Below are 19,484 nucleotides of genomic sequence, written 5' to 3' on the forward strand. Positions count from 1 at the left end.
GATATATGTATATGTATAACTGATTCACTTTGCTGTACACCTGAAACTAACACAACATTATAAATCAACTATACTCCAATCAATCAAAAATAAATAAATGATTTTAAAAAACTAAATAAAGTCAAGGGAATTATAAACCCAGATTAGTGGCTACCTCTAAAGGGAGGGAAAAGGAAAAGGGATCAGGGAGAGACAGTGAACTTCAAAGGTCATGATAACATTTTTTTTTAAAAAAGTGCATGGTGAATACACAAGTGTACATTGTTTACATTATTTTTTATACCTTACATATATCTCATAAATAAGTTTTTTAATATCTGAATGTTTAATAAAAATTTTTTAATTGGGTAAAACCACCAGTGTTCCTCTTTCACCCCTAGTCCCTTGATGGGCTCTAGTTTACCTGGTAACTGGGTGTCACAGAGTACTGAATTCCTGTGGCTGACTGCATGGTCTCAGACACCGCTTCATACACAGGAGGGGCAGGGGCAAGCACCCGGTGCTGGTGAGGAAAAGCCTCTGTGCTACCAGGGATCCGACGCTGCTGGGCCGCATACACCGGTGACTCCTGGTCATCCAAACGTCGCTTCATTCTGCACTCATGCTCAGGGATGCACTACAAAACCTGCAGAAATGAAAAGCAATCACATGCAAACCAATTCGCACTCCAATACAATGTGTACAACCAGTCACCCAAACTGGTATAAGCTCAACTCCCAGAATCAATGATTATCTACTTCATCCTAGAGATAATCACTGGGTAGTTTTGTGCATGCTGGTGCACACACTCCCAACAGTGGACAGATTATCATAACTGAAAGACAAAATTTAAATACTAACATAGTTTGAATTACTCTGGTACTACAGAGTTGAAAAATAACCTCCAATTTAAAAACACAAAGATACACCTTTCTTCATTCTCTAGTTTTGTCAAGTGTCATCATCCCTAGCATTAATTATATTATTCACATGCTATAAAAACATTCAAGTGTTTCTTCCTAACTCCTCTCAAAAGCTAGTACTATAATTCCCGTCTACTTTTTAAAATATGAATTGTTTCAACAATTAAATGGTATCATGGTAAGAACACTAGGTCAGGAGTAAGAAGACAATAGTTCTAGACTTGGCAATTTAAGAAACGATGTACACCTCAACAAGTTCCTCCTTCCGTGTGAGCTTGTTTCTCCGAAAATAAAATAAGGTTGAAATAGACCGTTGCTAAGGTTTCTCCTGACTCTAACATTCTTTAATCCTAAAGTGATTCCAGAATCCCTTAGTTTAATAATCCCCCTGTAGGGGAACACTTCCTTTCCTGCAGCACACAAAAAGTCTAATAAACACTATGGCCAGGAATCCAGATGGGTCTTTTCAGAGCTTTTCCAACATCGGTATCATTAATATAAGCATATCAATAAGAAAGAATGCTCCAGTCATCCAAAGACAAAATAGGGCCAAGGCCTACCAATTTTTGGTCACAAAAAAATCTGTAAAAAGACACCACAGCTGTGGTAAGATTAAAAATACAGTAACAGATCTCCAAGCCACTCTCTCTTCACCTAAAGTAAGGCTCTTTTTAAGACTGGGGGTGGGGGGCTTTTACCTACTTTCTACATCCACCCATACCTTTTTTCTTCATTCCCTGGGACCGTGCATGCTCTGAGGGGAAGCAGTCCTCACAAGGACTCCTCAAGGCTGCTTCACCCCTTCTCCATCCTCACCATCATCCTCGCCATCATCCTCAACCTGCCTGCCACTCGAATGCTCAGCCTTCAAATAGTGTCTTGGGTTTTTCTCACACCTTACAAACCTAAGTTAGACTCTGACACAGGAGCACAACTGTTTCATTTGCAAGCCAGCCATTTTCAATATTATTTTTCTGTAAATCGCAAGCTATAAATATCCTTCCTGTTGACTATAACTTATTTATTTACTTATTTATTTATTTAGCCACGCTGTGCGGCATGTGGGATCTTAGTTCCCCTACAAGGGATCGAACCCACACCACCTGCATTGGAAGCGTGAAGTCTTAACCACTGGACCACCAGGGAAGTCCCTATTGACTATAACTTTAGATCAAAGGACTAAGTCTCCCAAATTTCTATGAACACTCAATCTCAACCTACTTGGGGACAAGTCTAATAAATGGACAAGACTGAAAAGTCTTAAAGACTTTTTGGCTGCTACTTCTATGTATACCCATGATCTAGATCACAGTTTGTTTTTGGGTTCCACTGGCTTGAAACTTAGATGCTTAAACACATCTGAGATTAATCTCTGGAACCAAAAGCCAGTCAATACCTCATAAATGGAAAACCAAATTTAGATCAGAAGAGCACAGCATAGGACTATGGAAAAAAACTAAAGTACCTGTCAAGACCTGGATTCTAGTCCAAACTCTGACTCGAAGCTGTATAACTTTGGTCCGGCTTCCTTATTTGCAAAAGGATGTAACTAGACTACTCTAGTGATTGCCAAATGCTGGTCTGTGGACAAGTCTATAGGAAAATGAAAAAGGGGGGGGGGGGAGAGGGGATTGCAGTGAGTTTTTCATAGGTTAAGTATTAAAGAACTATGCTTTATTCTGAGATCATGTCCTATCTTTTAGCTATTAAAATATCATTTCTTTTATAAAGTGACTGTGATTCTATCAAGTATTTAACTTCATTTGCCTCTACAGAGTTTGCCTTCCAGACCATCTCTATGACACCATAGAGGCCGCCCAGGGTCTGCAATTTCTCTGAACTGTACTTTACTTCTTTAACAATAACCACTCTTAATTCTATTCCCTAAGTGGTTCTCAAATCAATTGCTTCTTCTCTAGCCATACAGATACACCCTCATTTCGAGACCTTATCATCCCTTACCTCAATTGTTACCAACACCCTCCAGCCTCTCTCCCATCTAGTCTACCCTCTACACTGCTTTCAAAATGGTCAGCCTCAGGACTTCCCTGGTAGTCCAGTGGGTAAGACTCTGCACTCCCAATGCAGGGGGCCTGGGTTTGATCCCTGGTTGGGGAACTAGATCCCGCATGCGTGCCACAACTAAGAGTCCGCATGCTGCAACTAAGAAGTCTGCGTGCTCCAACTATGGATCCTGCATGTCACAGTGAAGATCCCGCAAGCTGCAACTAAGACCCAGTGCAGCCAAAATAAATAAATAATAAATAAATATTTTTTAAAAAAAGGTTGGTCTCAAATGCAAATCCAATCCAGCTGTAAATCCATCATCTTAAGTGGCTTCCCATCACTTAAGAAAACAATCCAGGAATTCCCTGGTGGTCCAGTGGTTAGGGTTCGGCACTCTCACTGCTGAGGGTCTGGGTTCAATCCCTGGTCGGGGAACTAAGATCTCACAAGCCGCGCAGCACGGCCAAAAAAAACCCAAAAAACAAAAACAAACAAAAAAAATCCCCCAAAAAACAAAATAACAATAACAACCTAAATTCCTTAACTTAGCCTCATCACAGATGCTTAAATACTGTACATGCAAAAGGGAAAGATAACATAGTCAACATAATAACAGCATATATTGAATGCCAAGCACCATTCTATACAATTTACCAATAATAATTTAATCCCTACAACAACCCTATAAGCAAGGTACTACTATTCTCTATTTTATAAATGAGAAAACTGAAACACAAAGATTAAAATTGCCCAAGGTTGCACAGCTAAAAGGCAAAGCTGGGATATGAATCCACAAAATCTGTCTCCAGAGCCTGGATTCTTTTTTTTTTTTTAATTGAATACAGAAGTATATCCTTTTTAAAAAATTAATTATTTATTTTGGCTGCACTGGCTCTTCGCTGTGGTGTTTGGGCTCTCTAGTTTTGGCGTGCGGGCTTCCCTAGTTGCAGTACGAGGGCCCTAGAGTGTACAGGCTCAGTAGCTGCAGCGCATGTGGGCTTAGTTGCAGTATGTGGGATCTTAGTTCACCGATCAGGGATCGAAGCCAGGCCCCCTGCATTGGGTGCGTGAAGTCTTAACCACTGGACCACCAGGTAAGTCCCCAGAGCCTGGATTCTTAACTACCTCACTATCCTGCCTCACACAGAAGAGGAGAAAACAAGGAGGAAAGAAGAGTTCCTCTATTTATTTAACACACACATGCATTGAGCAACTTCACCTTTAACGTCTCACACACTTAGCTCATTCATCCTTTCTTCAGCCTCAACCCAAGAGCAGGAATGCTTTGGCAGCACTCATCCATTCAGTTAGCAAATACTTAGGGAGCAGATATGAAGGTGGTAGATGATCTCAGCCCTTGCCCTAGAAAAGCTTAAAAACTAGTTGGAAAGACCATATACAGCCTCACTGGTATTCAAAGAAATATAAAGTAAAATGATTTCCCAAAGGAACTGCCAAAAATTAAGAGAATGATGATATTCAGCGTAGGTGAGAATGCAGGGAGACGCTCCTGGTGTAAGTTTCAATTGTTATAGACTATTTGGTTGGTAACTTGCAGGGTTTTATTAAATTTTTAAATTAAATTGAAAATCTGCATACCCTTTTATCACCTAGTAACTCCACTTCTAGGTCTCTATCCTATACATCTGCCAAGTATATTTACTGCAGCAAAGTATAAAAAATTTAAATGTCTATCAATAGCTAAATAAACTTGATCCATCTATATTAGGAAAACTATGTAGCAATTAGAAAGATTAGGGTTCATCTACAAGGAAAGCTGTCCTGGACATAATAAGTGAAAAGAATAAGCTATAGAATATATACAGGGTGATCTCAACACATACACAATGTACTCTTAAGATTTGTGCATTTCACTGTATATAAATCTGCATCAAAAGGAAAAGGCTAGAAACAAGCATTGAACTCTAGATAAGGAAATGCATGCTCAGGTACTTAGACAAAAGTGTAAGGAATTCCCTGGCGGTCCAGTGGTCAGGACACCACGCTTTCACTTTCAAGGGCCTGAAAAAAAGAAAGTGTACTAATGTCTGAAATGTACTTAGAATACCATCAAGAAATCAGTTTGGACTAATAGATGGAAGAATGGATAGATGGATATATGATAAGGGAAGTACTGTAAAAATGGTAATGGTAAAATCCAGGTAGTGTGTATATATGGGTGTCAACTATAAAATTACATCAAATCTTGGGAGGAAAAGCTAACAATATAAACTAGTTCACAAGTGGTACTAATAAGCACTAGAAACTTGGAAGGGAGAAGAAGTGTGTACAGTGAGAAAGAGTCTACGGAGAAGGTAAATGTTTAGTTATATCTTGAAAATTAGGGATGAATTAGGGCATGGGGGATACAGGATGAAATTAAAATATTACAGTAACATTTGGACTTACAGGCAATAAACAGCTATTTAAAATCTTTGCCAATTCATTCACCCCACAAATAATTCCCGAGTGCCAGGCTCTGTGCTTAGTGTTGGGGCTCCAGCACTGAATAGGATATTTCCTGATCCATAACAACCAAGTCTTCCATATCTAACTGCTATCAGTTGATGTGCTCCTCACAACAGTCCTGTCACACGAGCACACCCAGAAGCCTCCTATTTAGAGGCAAACTAATACTCAAAGAAATTAAGTGACGTTTTCAAGGTCACATAGCTGGTTAAAGGAACAAGATGGTAGATAGACCCTTTCTCCTTGGAATACATGATCAATCTGGAGTAGAAATATAAGTATTTGAATGCCAAATGATGGAGCCACAGGACAGAAAACTACTTTCAAGCCCTGCTTCAGCTGACATGATTTTCGCCTGCCACTACGGTCTCCAACTGTTTCAGATTTGAAGCTTACCCTGTTATCAAAACACTAGTCTAAGAAGATGGAATTTAAAAAGCCCAAAAAAAGGCACTTTGAGGGATAGAAACTAGTAAAGAGAGACTAATGTGAACAAACAATGGCACAGAACACTACATAGTCATCTGGCCATGTGTTATAATAAAAAGTGGGAATAGCTCCAAATCATCATGCAAAGAAATCATAATTCCCAAATAAAGTAAGTAGAGCAGGATAATTCTGATATTGCAGGGGAGTATTCTGGAGTAGGGCAAGACAACTGACGAACAAATGTGACATGTTTCGGACAAATGTTAGAAGGGCAGAGGTAAAAGCTAATCCTTTCAGAACCAGAAAAATAAAAACCAACTTTCTAGTTTTACAACCTAAATGTCTTTAATCACAATAAAGAGTTGGCCTCCTAGAAATCCAGACATCTCTCCATAATTATTAGAATCCAAATGGAAAATCCAACTTTAAAGAATCTTTTCATTAAATTAAATTTCACAAATTGGCTTAAATGGAAACAATAGAATTATTTCAGTCAAGATAAGCTCAAAGTAACAGTGTGTATGGAACAAACCACCTTATCATGGAGGGTTTTAAGTCTACACGCTTTCTTTTTGAAATGCATTTAATTTATGGTTGACCCTTTAGTGCCTCTTGATTTTGTGTTGATATTATCTTGAATTAGGCACACTTTAAAGTTCTTTTATTTATATAAGAAAAAAATCTGAAATTATTCTCTTCCTGGTGGTCAACATCACATGAAATCACATAAAATTGTGCCCTGGTCAGTTTATTTCAATCAATACTCTTGAAAAAATGGAAGGCTTCTCTTCAAAAGCAAAGAAGCTTTTATCAAAGCATTAAGTGAATGTAATTACTTCAACCCAGTAAAACTGCCTGCCATCGTCTACTTCAAAATCTGTCCAAAGATCCACTTCTGGATTTAAATCTGCTAGAAAATGAAAAACGTGTTCCAGAATGAAAAAGTCAATCTATTTATATTTCCCATACTACTCAGAATAATCACTCAACAAAATTAACAACCCATTCTTCTCAAAACACCATAATATGACACCCAAGCCTCCCCTGAAAGTAGTTTCACATTCTTCTGATGAGGTGGTCCCCCAACCTGGGGAGATTTTGCCCCCAGGGCGCATTTGGCAATGTTGGAAGACATTTTTGGTTGTCACAATTCCGGGAGAGGGGTGCTACTGGCATCTCATGAATAGAGGCCAGGGATGTTGCCAAACATCCTACAGTGTACAGGATAGCCCCCCACAACAAAGAATTATTCAGCCCAAAATATCAATAGTGCCAAGGTTGAGAAACGATGTAATATAATGACAATCCCATTTGACATATACCTTTCGTGAGCTTTGGTGGAGTTATGTCATACTACAGTGTGACAACAATTTTTAACAAGGTGACTCAGGATAATTATTTTGTATATGCAGACAATAACACTGCTTTCTTTACGACATGTGATTCACCTTTAACCCTCAGTGTACCACAAAAACTTATCATTACATTATCATTTATCATTTGGGCTAAAAATACCTTTATTAGACATTTTAGTAAGAATTTAGGACTTGCCTGGTGGCGCAGTGTTTAAGAATCCGCCTGCCAATGCAGGGGACACGGGTTTGATCCCTAGTCCAGGAAGATCCCACATGCCGTGGAGCAACTAAGCCCATGCACCACAACTACCGAAGCCCACACGCCTAGAGCCAGTGCTCCGCAACAAGAGAAGCCAACACAATGAGAAGCTGGCGCACCGCAAAGAAGAGTAGCCCCCGCTCGCCACAACTAGAGAAAGCCTGTGCACAGCAATGAAGACCCAACACAGCCAAAAATAAATTAATTTTAAAATAAATTAATTAGTTAATTTAAAAAAAGAATTTAAACAGCAAATCCAAATTTTTATTCCGTGTTTTCCTGGTTTTGAAGATATAAATACCCAAAACAGGCACTATTCTTTACAATGCAACTGACTAGTCATCAACGGTCATGGATGAACTTGGAACATAGCCATTCTATAAACTTTGATTCTAGATTTCAGGTAAATCTCAAGTAAAGTTCTAGCTTACTGTCACTTTTGGGTTTTTTTTTCCCCCTCATATGATCAAACACAACTTTGAAAACTTACTTCTTAATTTTGCTGAAGAGAGAACAATCATCTTCTACGCTCCACAAATGCAAGCGTTCTCGGTTTGAGACTAATAAATACCAATTAAACTATCAATCCAATGATTTTTCTTTTTCATTTCTACATGTTTCCTTCCAGTCACCTCCGTACACACACCTGTCTTTGGCATCTGTCCACTTACAAACCACATCAATTAAGTTTTGGTATAAAAACATCATAAAAGATGAAAGAACACCATTGTACATGCTTTTAGCAAATTGGAATGGTTTGGATTCTTGTTGAAAATACTGCACTCTGGGGGGTTCCCTGGTGGTCCAGTGGCTAAGACTCCACACTCCCAATGCAGGGGGCCCAGGTTCGATCCCTGGTCAGGGAACGAGATCCCACATGCCACAACGAAGATCCTGCATGCCACAACGAAGATTCCCACGTGCTGCAACTAAGACCCGGCACAGCCAAAGAAAGAAAGAAAGAAAGAAAATATTGCATTCTGAAGTCCTTCCTGTTGAATGATTCCTCGATGAGGACATCATACTCCTCGCCCACACCCCGCCCTCAGAAGTATATTGTCCACTCATAAATTCTTCAGTTTGAGAAAATTCATCTAGGATACTGTCATCTGAAGACTCAAAGTCTGCAGCTTGGCTTATACAATCAATTCTACCATCATCATTACAGCCTACAGTGTTGCTATCTGTTGCACTGCTTTCATCTATGAGTTCCTCTAATCACTGTGAAATGTCTTCCTCTGTTAGTTTTCTTGTCTTTGCCATCATTGGAGGAAAACGAAAGATTACGGGTTATCAAACATGTTGAATGAAAACTTAAAAAAAACTGTAAAAATAGTAGTATAAAGAACTTTCATACCCCTTTCACCCCAAATGGTAACATCTTACATAATGTTTAAGATGGCATCCCCCAACTTTTTGTACACTTTCTTGAAAGATGCTGTAATGCTTTGGGCAAAGCAGTAAGAAAATTGAAGTAGTGATGACTTATTTTACTACTGCATCATCCTTCTAAGGCAATTCATCACTCTTCCATTTTCTTATTATTTTAGTTTTTTTTTAGCATAGTTGGGAATAATTGATGAGTAATGCTAAAGTAATTCCTAAGATGATAAAAGACCAAAACGTTTCAAGATATAGGATAACTAAGATCATCAATATCCTACAATACAGATCATATGTATAAGCGGTTATAGCTAAAATGAGTTTATTCCATTAAAAAGAAAATAAGTAAATTTTCTCTTCGTTCTTCTGAAGACCTCTCATAAAGAATAAACTCATTAAATATAAATCTTTACAAGTAGTTAATACTGCTCAGGAAGAAACTCAAAAACTAAAATTGCATCTAACTGACACTGATGTTATAGGTAGAATATGGACAAGAAAATATTTGGTTCAATTCAAAAGATATTAATAATTATATCAATGTTCACATTCTGATTTGATCACTGTACTATGGCAATTCTTGTATTATTTTTTGCAACTTTTTTTAAGCCTGAAATTATTTCAAAATGTAAAGTTTAGGGACTTCCCTGGTGGTCCAGTGGTTAAGACTCCACACTCCCAATGCAGGGGGCCTGGGTTCGATCCCTGGTCAGGGAACTAGATCCCGCATGCCACAACTAAAGATCCTGCATGCCACAACTAAAAATCTCATGTGCTGCAACTAAGAACTGGCGCAGCCAAATAAATAAATAATTAATTAATTTTTGAAGTTTTTAAAAAATTAAGTATTAATAGTAGGGGAATATAAAAGAAGGAAATCATTGTGTATACCTATTCTCAAGGACATTAACATTTAGTTTGTGTGACAAGTTTTCTATAAACTAACTAGGAATGGTATAAAACAACAAGACTAAGTGTAACAGAAGATACACTAGCTGAAGCTATAAAGAAAGCATTATAAAGAATAGCACCCAAGGTAGTTCTTAAGACGATAGGTAGATGTGTCACTCACCTCATACTGCCTCTATCCTATTAGCTGTATTTCTGCCCCTACACAGACATGGGCACACAAACCTTTAACCATCTTTGTATCCTCCACCGTGCTTAGCATAGTGCTTTGCTGTGATGGAAACCAAATCATTCATTCACACATGCATGCATCCTCTAATATTTATTGAGCACATACTATGTGCCAGGAATTGTTCTGGGAGCTAGGGATATAGATGTAAATAAAACAAAACTCTCCTCCCTCAGGAAGTTTACATTTTAGTGGGAGAAATAGACAACAAGATAATAAACAGTGTTCAGAATATCAGACAGTGACAAGTGCTAAGAAGAAAAAGCAGAGAATTTTTGAAAGTTTAGATAAGGGTGACCAAAGAGTACCTCACTAATATAAAGTAACTTTTGAGTAAATGAAGTAAGGAGTTACCCATGTGGAAATCAGTAGAAGAACCATTATAGGCTGAGGGGACAGCAAACACGAAGACTCTGATATACATATGTGCTTGGTATTTTCCGAGAAAAGCAAAAAGGCCGTGTAGTTGGAGCAGAATGGAGGAAAGAGAGACTAGTAGGAAATGAAGTCAGAGAGGTAATGGAGTTCGGGGTAGTAGGTAGGGAGCATACCATGTTTGTTCTCATAGGTCATAATAAGAACTCAGACTGAAATGGGAAGCCGTTGGAGGGTTTTAAGGAGAGAATCACTTGGGTTGCTATCAGTATGTTAAGAACAGACTGAAGAGGGGCAATAACAAAGCAGAGAGAACAGTTAAGGTGCTACTGATATAACCCAAGCTAGAGATGTTAGTGGCACTCACTGCTGTAGTTGGGGGCTAGGGGGTGGCATCAAGTTGGTCAAATTCTGGATAGTACTTTGAATATAGAGCAAATAGTATTTATTTGCTGATAGACCACGTGTGAAAAAGAGAGAAGTCAAAGATGCCTGTTAGATATCCAAGAGGAAATATGAAGTGGGCCACTGGATTTGTTCATCTACAGTAAAAAGGAGAGGTCCCCAGGGAGAGACAGAAATTTGAGAGTTATCAGTATTGTTTAGATTTTGGAAAGCTAATACAGCGCATAGTGTAACTCTCTATAATCAAGCACATTCACATTTCTGCACCAAGTGGGACAGCGTAGAACAGGTTGTCCCCCTAAATTAGTTGTGGAACCAAACTTACCAAAAAACAAACAAAAATTCTTGCATTTCAGAGTTGCAGATAAGAGACTGTGGCTCCGTATATCCTTCAACAGCCTGCAAGTCAATAAGCCTGGCACCTGGAGGATACCAGCAGGACTGAGGAAACATCCATTGCCACGAAGCTCATAAATACAAGTAACATGCAGGCACACACACAGAAAAGCGGGTGAGGAGTACAAAAGCAAAAGAAGGGAGGGGCAAAAAAGAGATGTATCAGTTAGAAACTGCTACCAATAAATGCCTAACTAATTTTGAAGCCAACTGCCAATTAAACAGAGGTATCCTCTAGTTAGCAAACTTTAAAATGCCATTAGAGTTCAGGTTGTAAACTACTTATCTATCACCTGTGTGCCAGCATTGTCCTAGGCACTGAGGCTATCAAGAAAGTAAAGTCCCAATCTAGATGAACTGTGAGCCACTGTATAGCTCTCCCTGATGAAAACCAGTATCAGGTTGTTGACCTGCAAATATACAAGGACAAAAAAAAAAAAAAAAAATCTGCATTTCGTTATAACTGACAACAAATCCCACTGAGCATGTCTTTCGTGTGATTTTTTGTTTTTGTTTTTTTTTGGGGGGGGCATGTCTTTTGAAGAAAGACCCCAAAAGAAAGTTACAAAACTAAAGAAAGTCAAAGTTTTTTTTTAATGTGTTGTTAAAAGACAATCGAACAGATAACTGTATAAAGATAATTAAAATTCATATTTAAAAAGAAAGCTGTCTGTCAGAAAAACAAAACTCCTTGAAATATTTGGAAAGAATATAATGTAATAATGGCAGAACCCTGATTCAGACTACCCAAGTATGCTGCTAGATGAATTTCATTATTTGACCTTAACCTCAACAGAAAACAAACACCCAGAATTAATTACTTAAACTGTAACAAGAAAAAGATTAAAATCCTAAGATATTACCTCTACTACTCACTTATTAAAGTAGCAGAAACAGGAAAGCATGTGAAAGAAAAGAAGTATTAGGAAACAACAGTTGACCATATTAATAATATATCTTCAGCTTGACAGAGTAACAGCAACAAGTTATGCCAAGTCCATAATTTCTTCACTGTGATTCTTAACTACCTTCCAAAGCAGTAGGAGCAATCACATCTGCAAACTGAAGAGAAAAGGATGCACAAACTCTGGAAGACAGACAATTCATGTGCCATTTTCAATACAATGCCACCTCTTCTAACATTCCAAAGCACTCTCTGGGGGTATTTTGAGCCTAACAACTCCCTTAAACTAGATGTATGATTTCAGACTCCTCCCTCTTGTTTCTCATTCAGTGCCCCCTCTTCCTCTTCCCACCAAAAGGTGGGCTCTCCTCTGAATTCCTTACAGCTCTTTGTACTTGACTCTTATGCACTCAACCTACACTGATGTGTAGTAAAATCATATTATATGTGTATTTACCTTTCCTTCTAAGAATGTAAACTTCTTGGGAACAGACACTCTTCCTGTGTCAGTCCAGAGCTATTTTAGATGCTCAATAACCTTTAAAATTGTGAATCACTCTGTTGTACACCTGAAACTTACATAATATTGTACATCAACTATACTTCAATTAAAAAAAAAGGTGGTCAAGAATGCATGTTCAGGGCTTCCCTGGTGGCGCAATGGTTAGGAATCCGCCTGCCAATACAGGGGACACGGGTTCAAGCCCTGGTCGGGGAAGATCCCACATGCCGTAGAGCAACTAAGTCCATGCACCACAACTACTGAGCCTGTGCTCTAGAGCTTGCGAGCCACAACTACTGAAGCCCAGCGCCAAGAGCCTGTGCTCCGCAACAAAGAAAAGCCACTGCAATGAGAAGCCCGCGCACCGCAACGAAGAGTAGCCCCCGCTCGCCGCACCTAGAGAAAGCCCGTGCACAGCAACGAAGACCCAATGCAGCCAAAAATAAATAAATTAATTAAATAAATTAAAAAAAAAAAAAGAATGCATGCTGAGTGACTTCGCTGGTGGTCAAGTGGTTAAGAATCCACCTTCCAATGCAGGAGATGCAGATCCAATCCCTGGTCAGGGAACTAAAATCCCACATGCCACTGGGCAAATAAGCCCTCATGCTGCAACTACTGAGCCCACGTGCTCTGGAGCCTGCGCACCAAAACTAGAGAGAAGCCTAAGCACCACAACTAGAGAGAAGCCTAAGCACCACAATGAAAGATCCCACGTGCTGCAACTAAGACCCAACACAGCCAAATAAGTAAATTTAAAAAAAGAAAAAAGAATGCATGTTGACTCAATTTACCTTTAGAATCTGAATCCCAATCTTTTCCCCCAATGTGCTTTCAGAAGCACATTGCTGGGGACTTCCCTGGTGGTCCAGTGGCTAAGACTCCACACTCCCAATTCAGGGGGCCTGGGTTTGATCCCACATGCTGCAACTAAGAGTTTGCATTCCGCAACTTAAGATCCCTCATGCGGCAACAAAGATCCTGCGTGCCACGACTAAGACCCAATGCAACCAAATAAATAAATATTAAAAAAAAAAAAAGCACATTGCTGCTTCCTCCAAAAATTAAACATAAAATTACCATATGACCTAGCAATTCCACTTCTGGGTATATACCCAAAAGAATTCAAAGCAAGTACTTGAAGAGACATTTATACACCCATGTTCATAGCCGCATTACGCACAATAGCCAAGAAGTGGAAACGACCCAAACGTCTATCGACACATGACACATGAATAGATAAACAAAATGTGGATGACGGTGATGACTGCACAACAATGTGTATGTACTTAATGTCACTGAATTGTACATTTAACAAATAGATAAAATCATAAATTTTACGTTATATATGTTTTACCACAAGTGGTAAAAAAAAAAAAAAACCCACGCTGCTCCTTCTCCATTTACTACCCTTAGACCAGAGGCAGCTGAAGTATAGCATTAAGAGCGTGGACTCTGGAACCAGAATGTCTGGGTTCGAATTCTGGATTAGCCACTTAGCATATGTCTAACTTCTCTTTCCCACTGTTTCCTCACCTTTAAAACACAGATTTCATAGTACCCACTACATAGGGTTGCAGTGAAGATTAAAGAGATTAATAAATGTATAATACTTAACTCAGTGCCTGGGGGGTAGTAAAGGGCTCGATAAATGTAAGTTCTCTTATTATTATTCAAGGAGACAGAGGATGTAGTTTGAAAAAGCATTTAACATCATCTATATAAGAATCTACAGAAAATAAAGTTTAACAAACTTTTGGTTGATGGAGTTATCCAGAAGAGTAAGAAAGCCTTTGAAAGCACTGCACTAGATTACTGAATGCCATGGACATAATCTTTTAATTCCAACTAAAATTCACAGCCATTAATATCTGCCTCGCATAGCTCTCCAGTATCTTGTCTGTTTACACTTAAGATGTAAACAGGACTATGCTTTGCCAGGAATTTTATCAAATTACTACACACCACCTTCCTTAAAAAAAAAATTTTTTTTTTACTCTTTAGGTGAAAACTTCTTAATTACAAAATGCAAATCTCTCTAGGGTCTCTGACTCTGACAAACCTATAGTATATGATACTGATATCTGGAGAGAGAAAAAGCATTCATGAAAACTTTCCTAATACAGCATATCCAGGCTCTTACTTGAATTCTTAAAGCCTACGTGGGACTTCTGACCCTGGTTCGCCAACAGACACCATATTCTTTTTTTTTTTAAATAAATAAATATATTTATTTATTTATTTTTGGTTGCGTTGGGCCTTTGTTGCTACTTGCAGGCTTTCTCTAGTTGTGGTGCGCAGGCTTCTCATTGCGGTGACTTCTCTTGTTGCGGAGCACGGGCTCTAGACACGCAGGCTTCAGTAGTTGTGGCTCGCAGGTTTCAGTAGTTGTGGCACGCGGGCTTCAGTAGTTGTGGCGCACGGGCTTAGTTGCTCCACAGCATGTGGGATCTTCCCGGACCAGGGATCGAACCTGTGTTCCCTGCATTGGCAGGCGGATTCTTAACCACTGCACCACCAGGGAAGTCCCAATATATTCTTTAAGGGTATGAATTAGGTCTTTTATGTTTCCCAGCACACAGCATTGCAAATGGTAGGAACAACTATGTGTTGACCAAACTTTCCTCAATGGTAAATTCTCCACTATTTTCACAAACTTTGTCATTTTATAGCATCAGGAAAAACACCCAGGTTTTCTGTCTCCACACCAGTTCTACCACAGCCACCATTAACCAAACTAAAAAGCTACTGTTGCCATTGCTACTTCTTTAGCTAAGAAGGTGAGACTTAATCTCTTCACATGAGTATAGCACACGGCACCACGCTCTCAGTCCCAACTGAGCAAAGCACAAATCTAGAATTTAACTTCAGTTCAGCTATTTAGCCAGAGGGCTTGCTCAGATATTAGTGCATAAATAAACATATTTGTTCCTTGTTTAATTTCTCATGAAAAATATCGAAAACACAAGTAATTTCTCTTAAGAAAAGATAATGTCTCAACTCAGAGCAAAACCCTCAACTAAACTGGTTCATTAAACTTGAAATGTCCTAAGGCAATTTCCCAATACAGGTTGGAGGGCAACAAGTCACAGACACAAGGCTACGCTAGTCCTCGATTTCACCCTACTCTCTGTAAAAAAAAATAGGGCAAGAACAGTGTTTTATAGAATATAAATAGAAAGTGGTCTAGATGTTCTAACAGAATTACATAAAACAAGCAGACTTTTCAAGAACACCTGAAGCTACCTAAATTGCAACTTATTTATTTGAGAAATTAAATAACAGAACCACCAGTACAATTAAAGCATTCAAAAATGCAGAAGCTGAGGAAATTGGAGTATTTCATTCAAAGTCTGAGTTTTTAAAACAAATCACCATCTTCTATAAAAGTTCATTTTTTTTTAATATAATGTAAGTCCAACCCTTCCTTTTCTAAATTTCAGCCTTGGGAAGAGGAGTTTCCACATCCTTTTCTTGGCTAACTGGGTTTGAAGTTCTAAGGCACCGAAATAGTGGCGAAGTCTAACTACCCACCATCCCATTGGCTCAGAGGAAACCCCGCCCCGTACAGCCACGGTAACCCAACATCGAGGGAACTCCAGGAAAGGTTGTCCCCAGCCACATTTCTAGTCTCTGATGAGTCTGCCCCTCCCCCCACCATCACCGCTGCGGAAGCACGGTCTCAGCACGAGCAGCACTCGACCGCAGACTGCAACGAAAGGACCTTGAGCACCTCGCCCCAATAATTACAACCGAGAGGGGAGGGGCGGGGACCACGATCCCACTGTCCAGGCTGCATGGTGCCATCCATGCTGCACCAAGCAAAGCAGAGACAACAGCTCTGGCACCTGACCCTCGTGCCCCAGGCAAAAGGCATGGCTGAGCCACAAGAGAAAGCCCTGACATCTCCACAGTTTGCAGTCTGGGGGCCCCTCCCACCCAAAAGAGACGTAGGGCGGGGCAGATCTAGGCGCCGCGACTCCCAGCCAGACCGGACAGCGGGCTTTCCCGAGCCCCGCCTCACTTGCCAAGGAGGCGGAAACCCGCGGAAGGGGGAGGACGGCCAGGGGGAGTGGCATCGCCGCTCCAACTGCCCCTCCGGCCAACCGGATCCCGGGAAGGCGGAGGAAGGCGGACTTCACGCCCCCTCCCTGCCGCGCCCCGAAGCCACAAGCGGGAGACCCCCCAGGCCGTCCCCTCACCCCAGCAGGCCAGTGCAAGGCCGCCCAGCCGAGGCCCCGCCCAACCCGGGAAGACCGGAGGGGTGGTCGACCGCAAAAAGCACTTAGCACAGGGCCCAGCCCCGCCCCTTTCTCCACAATCGCACGCGCGCGCCGGCCCCGCCCCTGAGCGGCGGCGCGAGAGTCCGCCCCCTCCGCGCGCACCGGGACTACGCTCTCCTCCCCCTCCCGCACCGAGAGCTAGCCCGCTCCGCCCCCCACCCCCCTCACACATCCACACGCCTCCCGCCCGCCTGCTCTACGGGAAGCCGAGGAGGTCAGTCCCCCCCCAAAATACACACCCTCGAGTCCGGCGTTACCCGCCACCAGGCTCCCTGCCCCGACCCCGGCCCGGCGTGCTCTCACCGCAAAGCTGCTTCGGCCGCTCTCACTGCGTGTCCCTCTCAGCATGAGCCTCAGGCTCAGCACGGAGGCCCCGAGAAACGCGCGGGGCACAGGCCCGCCAAAGCGGACTGGCAGCCTCCTCTCCGCTAACGAAGCGGTCACAGGCCCCAGTGCCCAGACTGGGAAGGAGGGAGGGAGGGAGGGAGGGAAACTCCAAGGGGGGAAGGGGAGGGGGGGAAGATGGAGAAACCGTCTCCGCCGCCTCTACCGCCGCGGCCGCTTCTCTGTTACCCGGGAAATCCCGCCCACTCACCCGGCCCGCCCCGCAGAGGGAAGACTCAACTTCGCTCCGCACAGGCCGGACTATCCGCCTGTCAAAGGTTTAGCCAATCGCTGTGCCCTGGCTACCGACTGCCCGCCCCTTCCCCCCTGGCTGGGAGGGGAGGGGGGGGGAAAAGCCGCTCACCTTCTCCACGCCCCTATTGGCGGGGAGCTTCCCTAACTCAACCCCGCCTATTGGAGACGAATTGCTGAATCCCACCCCCAAGCCGCAATACTATTGGAGGAAGCCGGGAAGCTCTTCACGTCTCATTGGAGGACTCCACATGTCCCTCCCCTTGCCCTCTCAGCTACAGGCCCAACAACTCCGCTCCCGCCCTCGCCAGTCATTGCATTGGAAGGCTACCCCTAGCTCTCTGGCTGCCCCAGGAAGGTAAGTAACCGATGTGGGGTAAAAATGTCCGTGCGACAGTCTCCTCCTACCGCACTGCCGGGCCAGGCCCCGCCCCCAACCGTCGGATTGGGTATCTCGACGCCGGTAGGAGCCTCTATTGGCTAGGATGCCCGTCTAGGAAGAAGCTGACTCCGCCCTGCGCGAGGAGGCTGAACCTTAGCAGTCCTTTTGTGGAATGTTTACACTAGAGACTGAAGCGGAGAGAGTTCCAGGGCCTGAAACAGGAGGTGGTGCGGATCTCAGCAGCGGGAATTCGATGCCCTGGGATTTGAAAGGGAGAGGCAGCAGCATTGCCACCCTGCAGGACCCCCTTACAAAAAATGATAAAGAGAACCTCATCATTCCCATCCAGTTCTCTACAATTTACATTTCCGCACACTGCCTCCTTGTAAACACAAATATACGGAGCAGCCGACAGCTCCTTTCAGTAAGTATAGAATACAGAATTAAGGGCTGGAGACCAAAGTCGAGGAATAGCCCCAGGGGTTGTTCAGCCCGCAGCTAGTGGTGGCTGCATACTTCTATCGCCGACACTCCCTAAACCTGAATATGCAGTCCTAAGAGGGCGGAGATAACCAAAATGAGGGCAGGGCCCCAAGAGCCAACGCCCTGGCAAGCCTCCGGAAGGCGGAGCGTGAAGCGTAAGGCACTAGCGATCTCCAGAGTAGAACTGGAGGCATCAGACTCGAAGAACTGAGGAAGGAGACCAACAGGCCACGGCATAAATGAATCCTACGCCACACTTAAAGAGAAATGATAAAAATTCCAGAGTTGGGGACAATAATAAGAACAGCTGTTCCCTCCTCCTTGGCCAACGAGTGTTAATGACAGTCCCTAGGCCCTCTCTGTGTAGGTAATATGGCCTTGAACAGAGAGACAAAGTGCTTGCGATACCTAGGTGGCTTTTATTTATTCACTAAATAGGGCGAACTGACGCTGGCCTTGCTTTGGGGGGCGCTCACGGAGCGCCAGGAGGGGATGGGGCGGGACTAGAGTTTTCCCGCTCTCTTCCGCAAAAAGGCTACTCCCCCAAGAGAGCTGAGTCAGTATCCAAGAGGCAGGCCCCAGGTAACTCACTCCTAGGTCCTACCTTGTCCTCCTTCTGCAATCTGCCGGAGACCACAAGAAATGAGCGCTGGCAACAGGTGGGCCTGACTCCAAGCCGCAAGGACAAGGCAGCGAACTGTGAACTCCGTGAATAGCCGACAGATGGGAGCAGCCTCGCCGGGAGCTAAGCCCTGCCCCAGGACGGAGCTCAAAAAATAAGTCACACCAGCGAAACAAACGAGACCCCCAGGCCAAACCTCTAGGAGGTTACGAAGAAGAGGTAATTATGCAGAACTGACCGAGGGCTATTTTAAGTCTGGGCCGTCCTCCGCTCCCTGGACTGGGTGCCACACGGCGCTCCCACCTGGACATCAAGAACCACTTGGAACCCAAGCATAATTGGGCCGCCCTCGACTTTTCTGTCAACAAGGGATGAGCTGCCCTGGGTCTTGCCTAAGGCATCCAGGCCAATCCTAAGTTGCTCAGAGTTTTTGATAAAGCCAAGTAAGGACAGCGGCTGCCTTGTGCTGGGAAGAAAACACACTGCCAGCGTCCGCAGCATTCTCAAGCTTAAGCCTAGGGCGATTTCCAGGAAGTCGAGAGTCGCGGGAAAAG

The 19,484-nt window shown here is 42.6% G+C and overlaps 1 protein-coding gene across 2 annotated transcripts in view; it reads right to left on the reverse strand.

The window, feature by feature from the left end:
• SIN3A (SIN3 transcription regulator family member A) overlaps positions 1-607 on the reverse strand; it is a gene marked incomplete at its 5' end in the record, with an annotated part of 44,541 nt that extends 43,934 nt beyond the window's left edge. The window contains one exon of one of the 2 annotated variants that reach the window (XM_079700824.1): positions 404-607. In XM_079700824.1, the coding sequence (XP_079556950.1) occupies positions 404-592 (189 nt within the window). The remainder of the gene's footprint in view (positions 1-403) is intronic. The other variant, XM_079700825.1, reaches the window with a different exon arrangement.
• Between the last annotated feature and the right edge of the window lie 18,877 nt (positions 608-19,484).

This window comes from Hyperoodon ampullatus (genome assembly GCF_949752795.1).
Source record: "Hyperoodon ampullatus genome assembly, chromosome: 3".
Lineage (NCBI taxonomy): Eukaryota > Metazoa > Chordata > Mammalia > Artiodactyla > Ziphiidae > Hyperoodon > Hyperoodon ampullatus.